This window comes from Plasmodium vinckei, assembly GCF_900681995.1.
Source record: "Plasmodium vinckei vinckei genome assembly, chromosome: PVVCY_12".
Classification (NCBI taxonomy): domain Eukaryota; phylum Apicomplexa; class Aconoidasida; order Haemosporida; family Plasmodiidae; genus Plasmodium; species Plasmodium vinckei.
In genome coordinates this window covers 1,050,573-1,065,838 of record NC_051304.1, presented here as the reverse complement: position 1 = coordinate 1,065,838, position 15,266 = coordinate 1,050,573, and the positions used below count along the sequence as shown (strand labels likewise).

Below are 15,266 nucleotides of genomic sequence, written 5' to 3'. Positions count from 1 at the left end.
TTGAACATAATTATTTCGCTTATCTATACGAATATTTGTTCTAGTGCAGTTATAAATATATTATTTGAACATATTCCCTAATGGATTTATGTATATGCTCAGTTAATTTAATATAATTATATATTATGAATACTTGTACAACTCGAACAAGTTGCATGTGTATATATAACTATATCCATATATATGCTCGTCAAACAAAAATACGTCGAATAAAAATAATAAAAAATGCATAATATATGAATTATTTGTTTTGTGTTTTTTATGTATATTATTTATTTTAATACACACATATAAATTTTAATGTCATAGCAAGAATATATTAGTATTATTTTTGCTTTTATTGTTATTAATATCGATATCTTTTCATTATAACATTTAATTTTTTTTATGTAATTATATAAATACTTTAATGTGAAAATATTTACCTTAACAGAATAAATGAGATATGTACAACATGTCTATTATTGAAAATGCATATTTATGAAATGGGAAAAGCCCCTAACCTTTTTTTTTGGCATACTATTTATATTATATATATTATATGGGTGTAGGTGTTGAATTTTACACTATAAGAGTGTTTTTTGCTTTATCTTGTTTTTTATCATAATATTTTTTTATTGTTAAGATAAGCTTATTTTTATTTCTTTGTGCAAACAACTAGTAGTAAGCTAAAAAAATATCTAGCTAAACTAAAAAAAAAAAAAAAAATTACGAAAAAAAATAGCTAGAAAAAAAAAATAAAAAATAAAATAAAAAATAAACAAAATACACAACATAATATATAGAATAAAATAAATACTACATAATAGAATAAACCATATTTAAAAAAAGACAATCATAATGCCAATAACCTGGGCATTAAATAATGTGGGAAAATATCCTCATGGAGGACAAGAAAAAAATAATAAATATATTTTGAATAATATTTTCAACGAAAAAACGTCCAAATATTTATCCTTTCCACATTATAAAAGAATAAAATTCATTTATTTAACAAATGAAAAAATAAAACAAATAAAATCGAAGAAATATAAAAATTGCACACTAACTGAGTCTATCCACAGTGGAAAATTCAAAAATAATTGTTTTGTAAAAATTAAAAAAACAAATAATGATGTATTTAAAAAAATATATGTATTAAATAATTTGGCTTATAAAAGTGTTTTAAAAAAATATAAAACCAAAAAACGAGAAAAGAATAGAATAAAAATCAGTACAAAAAGGAAACTAAAACATGTAGGTAATTCAAGGATAAATAGGATAGTAAAAAAACAAAAAAACAACAACAATTCCAGCAATAATATTAAAATTTCACATAAAAAAGTAAATTATATAAACATGTTTTGTCAAATTAACAAAGACACCAAAAACGCCTTTAAGCCTAATGGCATTAATAATAAGGATGATCGTATCCAGAGGAATGAAAAAAAAAACGCTATATATACATTCTATATAAATGCTAAAAAACGTATGCAAATAAAAAATACGGAAACAAACTCAGAATTGTTATGTAATAAAAATAGTAAGGATATAAATGATACCAAAGGAAAAAGTGTTATAGACTTAACTAATTCCAGTGTACATGAGGAGAGTCAAAGCAATTTCAGCGCTCTTCCCCAGGAAGTTAATAGCACAAAGAATGTGAGCTTCCGTCAGAATGATGGAAATCGTCAAAGCGATGATAATCATAATGAAATGAATAAAAACATCAATAATATAAAAAGTGATGATAATGATAAAGGGGGAAACTATGGAAATACACCTAATAATGATAAAATAGGCAACACCAACAATGAAGGAAACCATAATGGAAGTAACAATAATAGCGGTTGGGGAAATAACAACGATCGAAATAATAGCAACGGTGATGATAACAATAAGGATAGTGATAATGAAAAAGACAGTCATGATAATGACAAGGAAAATGAGAATGAAAGTAGTGAAGAAGAAACTGATAAAATAAAAAAAGGGAAACCTGCAAGTGTTAGATCAAATAGTACTATGTATTCGAGCGTAAAAAGTGAAAATTCGAAAAGCAATTATGGCAAAAAAAAAATAATAAAATCGTCATCAGCATCATATGAAAATGATTCTATAATATTTAATTCATTTTATGATGAGATGTCCTGTTTTTATCCAAATAATTCAAATAGCTTTATTTGTAGTAGTAGTGATACGGATAATAAGGAAAAATACGAAAAAATTGGTTCATACAAAAAGGGAAAAGAAGGAAAAAAATGGAAAGGAGTCGAGGAAAATATGGAAGGTGAAGCAGAAGATGAAGATATCCATAGGTTCAATTATATAGAAAAGATTCCAAATAATGACAGGGTATTATACACTGATGATATTAACAATAATATTGATGCAAAATCAGAGGATAAAATAGAAGGAGGAATAGATAGGCAGAAGATGGCCTATTTTACAAGACGAAAGAAAGAATATGAAAATAGGAAAAGAATTGCTGAAAAAATAAGAAAAAGGATAAGAAATGAGCAAGAAATAGAAACTAAGTTGAGAGATAACAATATTGATACTAAGGATAAATATATAGGGAAGGATACCAATATAGGAAAAACAGTTAAGAAAAAAATACACACTGACGAAATTCATCCAAAATGGTGTTTCCCGAAATGTAGAAGAAACCCTTTAGAAAAATATCATCGGATTAAAGAAAAAAAAGATAATTTAAATTTAAATAATAAAATTGATATATCAGAAAAAAGAAATGAAAATATTTTTTCATATAGTGAATATAATATTCTTTTACTTAAAAAAACACGTGAAAATAAGAATGATAATCCGAGTAAAAATGATATAATTTACCATATAAATACAATTACGAATGTTAATAAAAAAATGAAAGTTGTGATTATTGGTGGTGGTATATCTGGTTTATCTGCTGCATATATATTACAGAATAATAATATAGACATAGTTATATATGAAGCACGAAATAGATTAGGTGGTAAATATTTATATTCCCCCAAAAGTTATAAAAAATCCTTTTTAGGTGAAGTTGATTTTTATGTCAATAGGAACAACCCTTTAATAAACTTTTGTTTAAAAAAAAATATTTATAATAATAATATAAATAGCCATTTATACAAGCATTATATATATTATAATAATAAAAAAATATATACATACAAAATGAGAAGTGAATTTTTTAAACTTATAAAAAAATTGAGAAGTTTTTATGAACATATATCTAATACTAAATATTTTAATGATCCAGTTATAAAAAAACAATTTTTATATGCATCTTTTGGAGAAGTTATAAATTCAGAAATTAATAAAATAAAAGAACAAAAACATCAAATAAAACAAAAAAAATATTTTAAAACATATATATATGTAAAATTATATATGTCACTAATAGAATCTGTTTGTGGAATTAAAATACACTCATTATCGATACAGTATATATTCCACAATTTACATTATTTAGATATTTTTAAAAATATATGTTGCACATTTGAATTGTCAAAAATAATTAAAAAATTGAAAAAAAATGTTAAAATTAAAAAAAATAAAATTGTCAATAAAATATATTCTTACAACGACCATATTAAATTAAGTTTTGAAAATTATGTCGATACCAGATTATATGACTATTGTATTGTTACAGTTCCTATAGGAGTTTTGAAGGATAGTATAAAATTTTATGATAGAGAAGGAGGACAAAAAAAAGAATTCAAAAACAAGAAGAAAGACAATAGTAAAAAAGTCGATTTAGACAACTGTAAAAAAAGACATATGAAAATTAAAGATCAAAAGAATAATATTACTTATGGTGAAGATGAGACAAAAAATTCGATTAAAAATAATAATATAAAAGAAGTTGACGAAGTGGATGGAAAAAGAAAAAAGAAGCATGAAATTGCTACTACAACATCATGTCATGATGCCAAGAAAAATAGCAAGGGTTCTGTTTCTGATTATCATGATGCTGATGATGTTTCAAATATGAAAAATAGAAGAATAAAATGTAAAGATTTACCCAATACAAAAAAAGAAACTTCTGAAAATCATGGAAATATGCCATTTATTAATTCGGAAAAAGAAAAGGGTGCTATAAATAAAGAGGCATATTACCAAACAAATGAAAGTAGTGATAATTTGCAAAGTATGACTGATGACTTTATAAGAAATATCGACCTAACGACAAACGAAAATAAAAGTGTTAATAATTTATTCAGCTCAATTAGTGCCAGTTTATATACATCACCAGGAAAAAATATATCATCCACAAATAATAATGGGTATAGTGGAAATAATGAGAATGATGAAAATATATTTAGTAGTGAAAACGAATTTAATAATAATAGAAATAATGATACGAATTGTTCAGTAAGCACAAAAAGCAATCCAAATGTAAACATATCAAATAACTACATTTTCAATAATAATATGATCGGCAATGTAAACAAAAATGAGATTATGGAAAATAAAGTTAGCAAAGAATGTCTAAAAAAACAGAAAAGTGCCGAAATCAATACACATTTTAATTACAAAAATAAGAATGAAAAAGGGAATAAGAATAGTAGTCATAATATTGGGGGAATGGTAGAAGCAAATAATATAATCGAGTCATTTGAAAAGGAAAATAGGTATGACCAATTTGGTAATAAAATAAATACAGAGAAAATGTCTTTCAATACAAACAACAAATATATGCCCAATGATAATAATAATCATAATAAATATTATAGTGACAAAAATAACAATGCAGAAGAAAACGTAAACAATAAGGTTGGGTTTTCTTCAAATAATTCCAAAATAAAGAAGCAAATATATAATGTAAAAGTTAATGATGTTAGTACCAACACTAATGATTGTAATGGCCGAGAGGATAAAAAATCCAAGAAGGAGAATGAGGATAAAGATAAAAATAAAGCAAGGAAAAAATTAAAGAAAAAGGGAAATATCATGAAAAGCGCATCGAAAGAAAATAATCATAGTGGGCTAATAGAATTCATTCCTAAATTACCTGATTGGAAAATTAATAGTATAAAAAGATTGGGTGTTTCAACAAATAATAAAATTATTATTACCCTTAAGAAAAAAATTGTAAAAAGTGATCATAATGTTACTATTTACTTTAACCAAGACAAAAAATGTAGCAATACATATACTACGAAAAACGTGGTCGAACAAAATGTATTAAGAAACGATGCAAATGTGAATTTATTTACTAATGACGATAATGAAAAGTCTAATATTCCTGAATTATATGCACAAAATGATAAAGACCATGCCCCCTACTTTTTTGACCCGAGTTCTTTTCTCACTGATCAGAAAATACTTGATCAGCCAATAATACAAGAAATTGACAAAAAAAATACGGATAATTTAAAATCTACGAAAACAGAAGATTGCATACACTGTTTAAATGAATTATTTTCATTTAATAATAGTAATGAAAAGGAGCAAGATAATTTATCTCCATGTTTGAAGAATATAGAATCTAAGACAACTGAATCAAATGTGTATTCATTTGATCAGTTAATGAGCACAGATAATACAAACAATAATAATGAAATAAAGGATGAGCTACAAGAATGGAACAAATCTATACAATCCAAAACTGTGAAAGAAAAATCGAATGAAATAGATAACATAATTCAATCTCAATATAATGGCATAAATATAGTTAATAACCAAAGAAATGCTCCTAAAGAAAGCAGTTTAATAAAATATTTAAAACAAGAACATTTGTTAGATGATAATGAGAAAGAACATAAAATGTATTATACTAATGAAGTGGGTTTGAATAAATATAGTCATATAATTTTTTATAGTGCAGAACCTATAATAGCATTATATTTTAAAAGTAAATATAGTAAAGAAATAAATAAAATAAAAAAAAAAGACACAAAGAAAAAAAAAGTTATTAATGATTGTGCATATTTTTTAAAAAATATGTTACCTCAAATAAAAATTGAAAAAATATATTTTTATGATTGGACAAATAATAAATTTTCAAGAGGATTAAATTCATATTTTAAAAAAAAAAGTTTAATAATAGATAAAGATATTATATCCTTTCCAGTGAATAGATTACTCTTTGCTGGTGAGCATACACATAGTAATGGTTGTAATGCAATAGTTGATTCTTATCTAAGTGGTAAAAGGGAAGCTTATCGTATAATTGAAAAAGTAAACAAAACGATATATATGGATAAGTTGACAAAATGTTTTTATACTAAAGAAGAGAATTATTCTAATTTTAAAAAATTTATAGATGATGATAATTTTGTTGATCCTAAGATAGTTAGTCCCCATTCGGGTCAGCTGAATGTGTCTACTTCGATGGAAAATAAAGGAACTTTATCACAAATGACTAATTCGATAAATACTCAATTATTATTTCCATCTATAAACACTCCATTAACTGCTACCTCTTTAGCAATTCCTTCAGTAGGATCAGTCGTAACATCTCCAACTGAAAAATCATTAGTATCAAAAGTAGCGCCTTTTCAATTAATTTTAGATTGTGAAGAGATGGTAAATTATAAAGAAATTGTGGTTAGGAATATAAATACAAATTTATTTATGTATTTATATGATGATGAAGTTATAGGACTAACCGATAATGAATACGATAGTTGGTATGAGAACATTCGATGTATATTTTGTAATCAACTTCAAACAATAAATAACTATTTTATAGGAATAATAAGATTAAAACATATAAGTGGGAAGTATTTAAAATATACATGTCATAAAGGTTGTTTATATTATAATAATTATATATTTAATCATGCATATGGTAATAGATATTTTAATATAAGTGTAATGTTTAATTATTTATTTCAAAAAAACTGTTCTGTATGTTTAATGAATTTTCCATCAATGAAATGTAGTATATATAATTGCAAAAATTATGTTCATTTAAAATGTGCCAATAATTATTTATCATGGCCAAATTTAGGAAAAACGAGTAGACATGAATCTTTATATTGCTACAAGCATCAGTACATGCATGGAATATATCACAATTATTATGAGCATGAGCCCGAATATTATGACAACTATAGCATGCTTGATGGTGAAGAAAGGATGCTTAAAATTAAAAAACGAAGAAGAAATATAAAAAAACAATTACAAAAAATTAAACAAATGAAAGAAATGAAAGGAATTATTCAAATTAAAGGAGTTAAATATATAGGTGAAACTGCAAATCATTTCAATAAATTATGTCTATTCAATCATATTAGTGATGCAAATAATATTAGAGATCCAAAAAATATTAACGGAATGGGCAACGAATTAAATTACATGAATAATGATAATCATTATATGAATGAACTAGAATGTATGAATGAAGATAATCGCATGTACCAATTATATCACATTAACAAAAATCCATCTTACTCTTTGAATAAGATAGGAAAGCCATTTAGAAGAGACTGGAATATAAAAAAAGAAAATCCAAAGCTATACGAGCGATATCTCAATGAAGAGAGGAGGAAAGAACAGATACTATTAAATCAGAGAAGATATGCAAACGAAAAGAACATTATAAATATTGATCAATTGAGTGAGGATATCAATGAAGAGGATGAAAACTATCCTAATGATGTAATATACTTTAGAAAATATGGGAATATGAAAAAAGGAATAAAGGGAAAAAATTTATGTAATTTATTTCATAATGGTATTATGCAAGGTAATTGTGAAAATTCGTTGAAGTGGCGATATTATGAGAACGATGAAAATTTTCCAGATTATGGCAACTGGGAAAACCATAACATATATAACGAAAATTATGATGGAGACAAATTTTCAAGATTGTGTTTAAAAGATGAGAGACAACTAAAAAGATTTCGTAGTAGCAGTGTTAGTAGCACTACAGATACTATTAGCAGTAGTAGTAGTAACTATATGGGTACTATAAAGATAGGACAACTAACTGATAATATACATGCTAATATAAGTAAATTTTTAAAATATTATCAAAATAAGAACAATTCTAATAATAGTAGCAATAGTAGTAATTTCTATAGTGATTTATCGTCTATATTAAAAAGTGAAAATTATGTAAATAATAATTTAATAAAATATATATTAAAAAAATATAAAGGCATTTTTCCTTCCATGGATACACAGTATAGTATGATGTATAATAATTATCAGCATGAAAACGGGGCTAACAAAAAGGTAGACAAGACATTATTGGGATATAGCGATTTTAATAAAGATATATATAGATTAAATCAAGAGAAATTGATGAATCATTATTATTTATTTGATGAAAATAGTGATAACCGTGGTAATAGTAATAACAACATGTATGCTAACACGAATGAGGGTTTCGCAAAAGAAAGAAATAATGGCTATGCTGGAATATGTTCACCATATCAATATTATGGAAATAATGTGATAGGATATGATGATAATATATTTATTAATGACGTTAAGAAAGATTATGATTACATTATGAATAAAGGTATCCTATCTCCTAACGATAGTAAGTTTATTGGATATCCATCAGAGGGTAAAAACTCGAGAATATGGAAAAATGATAATTATTTAAATGATCGTTATGGAGTTAGAAGAAATTATAGCAACTATTATGATGGCGATTTTTATGATAATTATTATGATCATAATTACAAAAGGATTCAATCGTTTGATCCTTGTTATTATCAAAAATTGAAAGATGCTAAAAATGCATATAAAAAAAAAGACATGATTAAGGGAGACAAAATGAGTGGTAATATTAATAGCTATGAAGATAAACAAAATAATAATAACCAATTTAGAAATGAAAAAAAAGAAGATTTTGTATATTATTATAACAGAAATAAACAGATGAATGGGGTAGAGAATTATGTAAATAGTATAGGAGGATATGAAAATAACATTTATAATGGTCATAAATATTATCCATCGGATCATGAAATTTATAAAATTGGAAAAGATTTTAAAGAAAGTAACAAAAATAAAAGAATCAAAGAATATAATGATAGAGAAAATGGTTTGAGATATGGTTATGAGTATGATAATATCAAACCAAATAATATTCGAAGTGATGAAAATATAAAACTAAGTCAAACAGATAAAATAGAATATAATAATAAAAATATAAATGGTGTAGATAAACAAAATGGAATACGAATGAGAAGACGAATAAGAAGTGATTCAAAGATTGACATCAATCATAACAGAAATGATATTGGGCTTGGTGATGGAAAAAATAATATTGGACAGGGAAATAATTACTTATCTTATCGACCTGATATCAATGAGGATATATTAAAAGAATATTTCAACAAATGTGATCAATGCAATTCTGGAGATCTTAACAAGGAACACATAATCTATAAATTAATATATAATTATTACAACAACATCAAAAAAATGAAACCAAACTTGATAAGTAATAATGATCCATATAATCAAAAGAAACAAACAACAAATTCGACAAACCATCTAATAAATGGAGCTCAAAATAAATATATAGTTGGTGATTATGAAAAAAATAAAATAGGGGACAACCAATTTGATAAAAATGATATGAACAAAATAAATAATGTTATTAATAGTGGTCAACCATATTTACTGAATGACAAAATGTATGAAGCTTCTCGTAAATATATCAATTATAGAAACAACAAAGGTTTGAATATAGGTAAAACACTTGACGGTGTAAATATTAACATGCATAATACTGCTCCCATACGATCACAAGAATATTCTGAAGGACATTTGGGAGAGCCTCACATGAAGCCAATCGACAATAATCTTATGGAACCATGTTTAGATAAAAATCGTATGAACGAAATAGGTGGTAGTTCCTCTCGAAATATTAAAAAGAAAAACGACGTGAATACCATAATAAATACATTGAACGATTTTCCAGATATTCCATTATCTTATAAAGAAGAAATACTCAATTCACTTTGCAAACGAAGAAAACATGTGGGAGAGGATGGAACTAACGGTTTAAGTGGTGGAGGACTAATTAGTGGAAGTGCAGCGGATAGTACAGTTTCTGACCCAGTAAGTAATGAAGAACCAAATGGGAATTTGTATAAAACGCTATACGGGAAAGATGTAGAAAAAAATCAAGGAACTATGATGAACAAACAAAAGATTTGTCAATTATTAAGAGCTATTGATTTAAAAAAAAAAGATGTAGTTGATTATAGAAAATTAGAACTATTATATAAAGTGTACCTTGAAAATAACAACGCGAATTTGGGCAATAATAATAATAGTGGAAATAATGCAAACCAGCAAGGAATTCAAAATAAATTGTTAGAGAATTATTATCAAGGGCTTAGTGGGAATTTGCAACAAAATGAATCCAATACCGAATTTGAAAAAAGACGAAGAAAAAAACAAATGACTAAGGAAGGAAAGGAAAATATAAATACCATAAACTATAATGATAATGAAAACTTAAATATGTATAAACAAAGAGAAGCGGAAGCAAATGACATTAATCGATCTAATCAACTTTTAATAGCATCCTATGTTAAAAATACGGGTATGAACATGGGAATAATTAAGGGAAAAGAAAAAGGGCATGAAGATGGAACTGAAAATCGTAATCCTGATGAATTTTTTCATATTGCAAAGGGAAAACCTAGTTGTAGAATCAAACAAGAAACAAAAGGAAAGGCAAATGAATATTTCAAAAACAATAGTGATGAACGTAATGGAGATTATACTAATTCCCATATCCTTTATGGCAATTTAATTAAAAATAACAAACTTGGAAATGTGTTAAATATGCAAATGGAAAAACTTACATCCGATATTCAAAATGATCAGAAAATGCGAATAAGTGATAATGATGAAATAAAAAATATGAAAAATTATATTTTAGAGAATAATCTAAATAAAAATAAATTTGTGAATAAAGAACGAATTTGCTCTCAAGAGAATATATCAAATGTCTTTAATCCGAACTTTTCCGAAAATGAAAAAGGGCTTGGGAATGTTCCAATTGAACAAACAGATCAAGCTAGCCAAAATGATAAAAAAAAAAAAAAAAAAAATGCGAATGTAAAAAGCGAAATATCACAAAATATATATCCCACAAGTAAACCATATGTACATGATAATAATAAAAAAAATAAAGTAATGAATGATAAATCATTAAAAGGATTAGAAATGTTAGACAACATGATTTATTATATGAGAATGAATGAACTAAAAAATTTAAATAATTCAAAATTGTTTAACGACCTTAATATAAAAGATAAACAAAATTTTTTTTCCATAATTTTGAATATGAAAAATAAACACATGACTAGCGATGCTATTGATATAAATCAAAAAGGCTATGAAACCAAATATGATAATATGTTTTCAATGGACCCTTCTACAAATAATAATGAAAAAAAAAAAATTCAAAAAAAAAAGAAAGACAAACCATACACTAGTAAAAATATGAATATCCCTGACTATGTAAATAATATGTGGAAAGAAAATAATTACGATGATTTCAATTATGACTATAAAACTATTCCTCATTCTAAAAATATTTCTGAGATGATTGATATGAGAGAGGATGTTCGTAATAAGGTTCACGATTATCCCTTCAATGAATTCGATCATAAGACATACAATGGTAATTATACAAATAATATGCACAGTGATAAGAAAGAAAGGAATAATAATGCGACAGATTATACCCAACTTGATCAGATAAATACTAATGAAGATTTAATAAACCCTTCCAATATATTAGACATTAAATATAATTTACGAAAAAAAAAAATAAATAAAAATTCTTCGTCATATGGAAAAGAACAAGCATATAACAAAAATGAAGAATCGATAATGGATTTAAATTTAAATGGTGATAATTCGGGTTTTTCCTCTAACCTTTTATTAAAACCGGAACAAAAAAAAGGGGAAGTTTATAATAATAGTAATAACATAGGAATGGCAGAAAAGATGGAAATAATGCAAAAGCATAATTTATTACCTCTTGATTATTTAGGAATGCGAAAGAGACAAAGAATTAAAAAAAAAGACGCAGTACAAAGAAATTTTAAAATTAGGCCTATCCCTATAAACCAAATGGATGAACAACTAAACAGTGAAAGTAATGGAGAAGTGAGTGATAACATAGGTGTGACTACCACTAGCAAATATTCCATTCCTTCTATTAGTAACAAAAATAATTATTACAACGTTAATAATTTGAATTATAAAGAATATAATAATTCACAATTGATGGATTTAAATTTAGAGGACCAAGTAAAATTAACAGACAATATTTACAAAAAATATAAAAAAAATGTCACTTTAAGTGATACAGATGAAGATGTTCAAAATAATTTAAATCAATTTAAAAAAAAGAAAAAGAAAAAGGATATATATGAATTGATAGGAGATAAATATGATCCTAATTTGAAATTAGGGTTTCAAAATCGTGGAATGGCAATAAGATATCCATATAATGACAATGAGTTTGAAGGGAATATGTTGACTCGACATCATTCATTGCTATTACCTGAAGAAGATGAAGGGGAAAGTAATAGTGACGAGATTTGTACTAAATCCGATCGATCTAATTTTAGTGCTCCTACAAATTTTGTAAAAAATAAAGTAGGAGTAAATAAAGAATTGTCTAACCTTAAAGAGTTTATCAATATGAATAAAAAAAAGAATATGGAATTAGAGCAATTATTAAAATTGTTACGTAAAAATAAAAATTTATTGAGTGAAGAAGATGATGTAAAAAATGTTGAAAATAATTATATCGATTTTCCCAAAAAAAAAAAAAAAAAAATAACAGAATCACAAGTAGCTAATTCGGGTGATATTATGCATTACATTAGTGATGATGATAATGATGAAAAAAAAATCGAAAAAAAAAAAAAAAAATTGGAATACAATTCAAGAATAAAACAAGCAAATTATTTAGACCTTTTACAGGATTATGTTGAAGCAGAAGATTCCAATAGTGTGAAACATAAAAGTAGTATATACAATAATGAAAATAGCAAACAAAACGGTATAAATAGAAATATATATAATAAAAAAGTTAATTATAATGTGGATAACCTTGAAGAAAGAATACATAAAAATGATATAGACAATCATGATATGAAAAATAATTATATGAAGCATATGTTACGTGATTATTTGAAAGGATATGCAAGTACATTTAAAAATGGCGGATTACATGATGAAAAAAAAGACGTTCCATTAAAAAAAAAACAACCATAGATTCGGATCCAAAATATAGTCACAGCAGCAGTGAAAGTAGCGAGGACGATAATGAGAAGAAGTATAATGGCGATAAAAATGATGAAGAGTCAAATCATTATAACTATGTAAATAAGCATTTTCCTATTTTGTTATCGAATATTCCTGACAATATGAATAATAAAATTGGAGAGATTAATAGTAGAAACAATGAGGTTAATATTGGGAATGGACAAACTCATGAAAAAAATAATTACACATTAAATAAGCAGCAAGAGCCGAATAATAAATATGAGAAAAATGGGAATATGAATTTAATGGGTAATCAAGTAAACCTATAGCATCATAAAATATAATTTAACAAAAAATAATTTAATAAATAATGTCCTTAGTGATATGAAATCGAATTTGTCTCAAAAAAATAATAGCAATACTAGTAGTAGTAGTAATAATAATAATTATCTTAATATGACTGATGAAACAGAAACTGTTTAAACTTTTCATAAAAAACGACAAAATTATAGACTTCAAATCAGATATATGTAACCATACATATATAATATAATTTTTAAGAATGGCGTTATTTGTATTTTTTTTTAATTTTTATATTAGTCCCATTGCCTTTCTCCTCCCCCCCATTTTACTTTCCCTTTTAATGTCATTTTTGGAGTTTCATATAAATGAATGCTTGAGTTTTTTCATAAAACATAACTTTCAAATTTTATGTGTTTCACTTAATTTTTCATATATGTTTTTTTTCCATTGCTTTCTTATTCTACGAAAATAACCAAATGGCATGTAAAGGAGAGGATGGGGAAGCAAGGGCAGTTATGCAATATTACTAAAAAATATGTGTGCATAGCATTTTATAAATTTTACGATTTTGTTTTTTTATTTTTTTCTTTAAACTATTTGTAACTTTAATTATTTTTTAAATTGTGTAAATATAATGACAAATTCTCATTCTTTTTATAAACCCGCATTAGTGGTGTAAATTGATGGAAAGCAAACAAAATAGCAAAGTAGTAGTAAGTATAATTTATACAAAGGATGTTATTTTATAAACCATTTTTTTATTTAATTTTCTCTATACCTATTTTAATTGTGAAAAATTATAAAATATTAATTTTCCAAAAAACGAGCTAAATATAATACCCATTTGAAAAGAAGAAATTAAAAGATATTTATTAATGTTAATAAAATTGGAGTATAATGAATTAAGAGTATCCAAAATTGGGAATATAATTTTTGTATTTGTGTATGTATTTATATTTTATTTAAGGGTAATAATCAGTATGGGCCTTGAATATTTACCATACAAAAATAATATAATATTGCGTGTCCCTTAACCCCCCAGGTATTTGGATAAATTTTTAAAAGTAAAATTTTTAACATGTATATATATTATTTTTTTTAAATAATTTATAGCATATAGTATATTATTATAATTATATTTATATGATTTCCAAATTAAAGGAATAGGGTGATAATATCCAAATATTATTAATGCTTAAAACCGGAAAACCGGGTATATATATACATTTTATATTTTCCCATTATAATATAAATTGGGAAAAAATATATTAATTATGGGAACTCTATATAATAAATATCATATTTTATAAGCTTTATATAAATGTTGGTTGTGCATAATATTTTATTTTGCCATATTTCTTAATTATAATGACATTGTTTTGTATAAAAAATAAATATAACGGCCCTATTTTCCGTTTCTAGCATAATATGTATGGGCGTAATAAAAATACTAGGCTTTATAAATTAAGGAAATTCGTTGAAATTAAATAGTACTTTTGTATGCATGCAAATGGGGCGGGCTGCGTGCTTAAAAATTAATGTAATAAGTATATAGGTAATAGGATGTTCATAAAATAACCAAGGGGGGTCCATACAAAATAATAAAAAATAAATATTCATAAAAGAATAAAAAAATATCATTAAAAATGTTAATAACAATAAAAAAGTATTCATAAAATAATATAAATTTTTTCACAAATATTCAAATTTGTTATAAACCCCAAATTTCATAAAACCAATGAATTTGCCCCCCATTATATCATAAAATTTAT

The 15,266-nt window shown here is 24.9% G+C and overlaps 1 protein-coding gene across 1 annotated transcript; it reads left to right on the top strand.

Moving 5' to 3' along the window:
• Nucleotides 1–840: 840 nt before the first annotated feature.
• Nucleotides 841–13,200, top strand: PVVCY_1202930 (conserved Plasmodium protein, unknown function; the record flags this gene model as incomplete). Its single annotated transcript, XM_037634664.1, has 1 exon — nt 841–13,200. The coding sequence occupies one exon, from the start codon at nt 841–843 to the stop codon at nt 13,198–13,200; it is 12,360 nt and encodes a 4,119-aa protein (XP_037490729.1).
• Nucleotides 13,201–15,266: the final 2,066 nt, after the last annotated feature.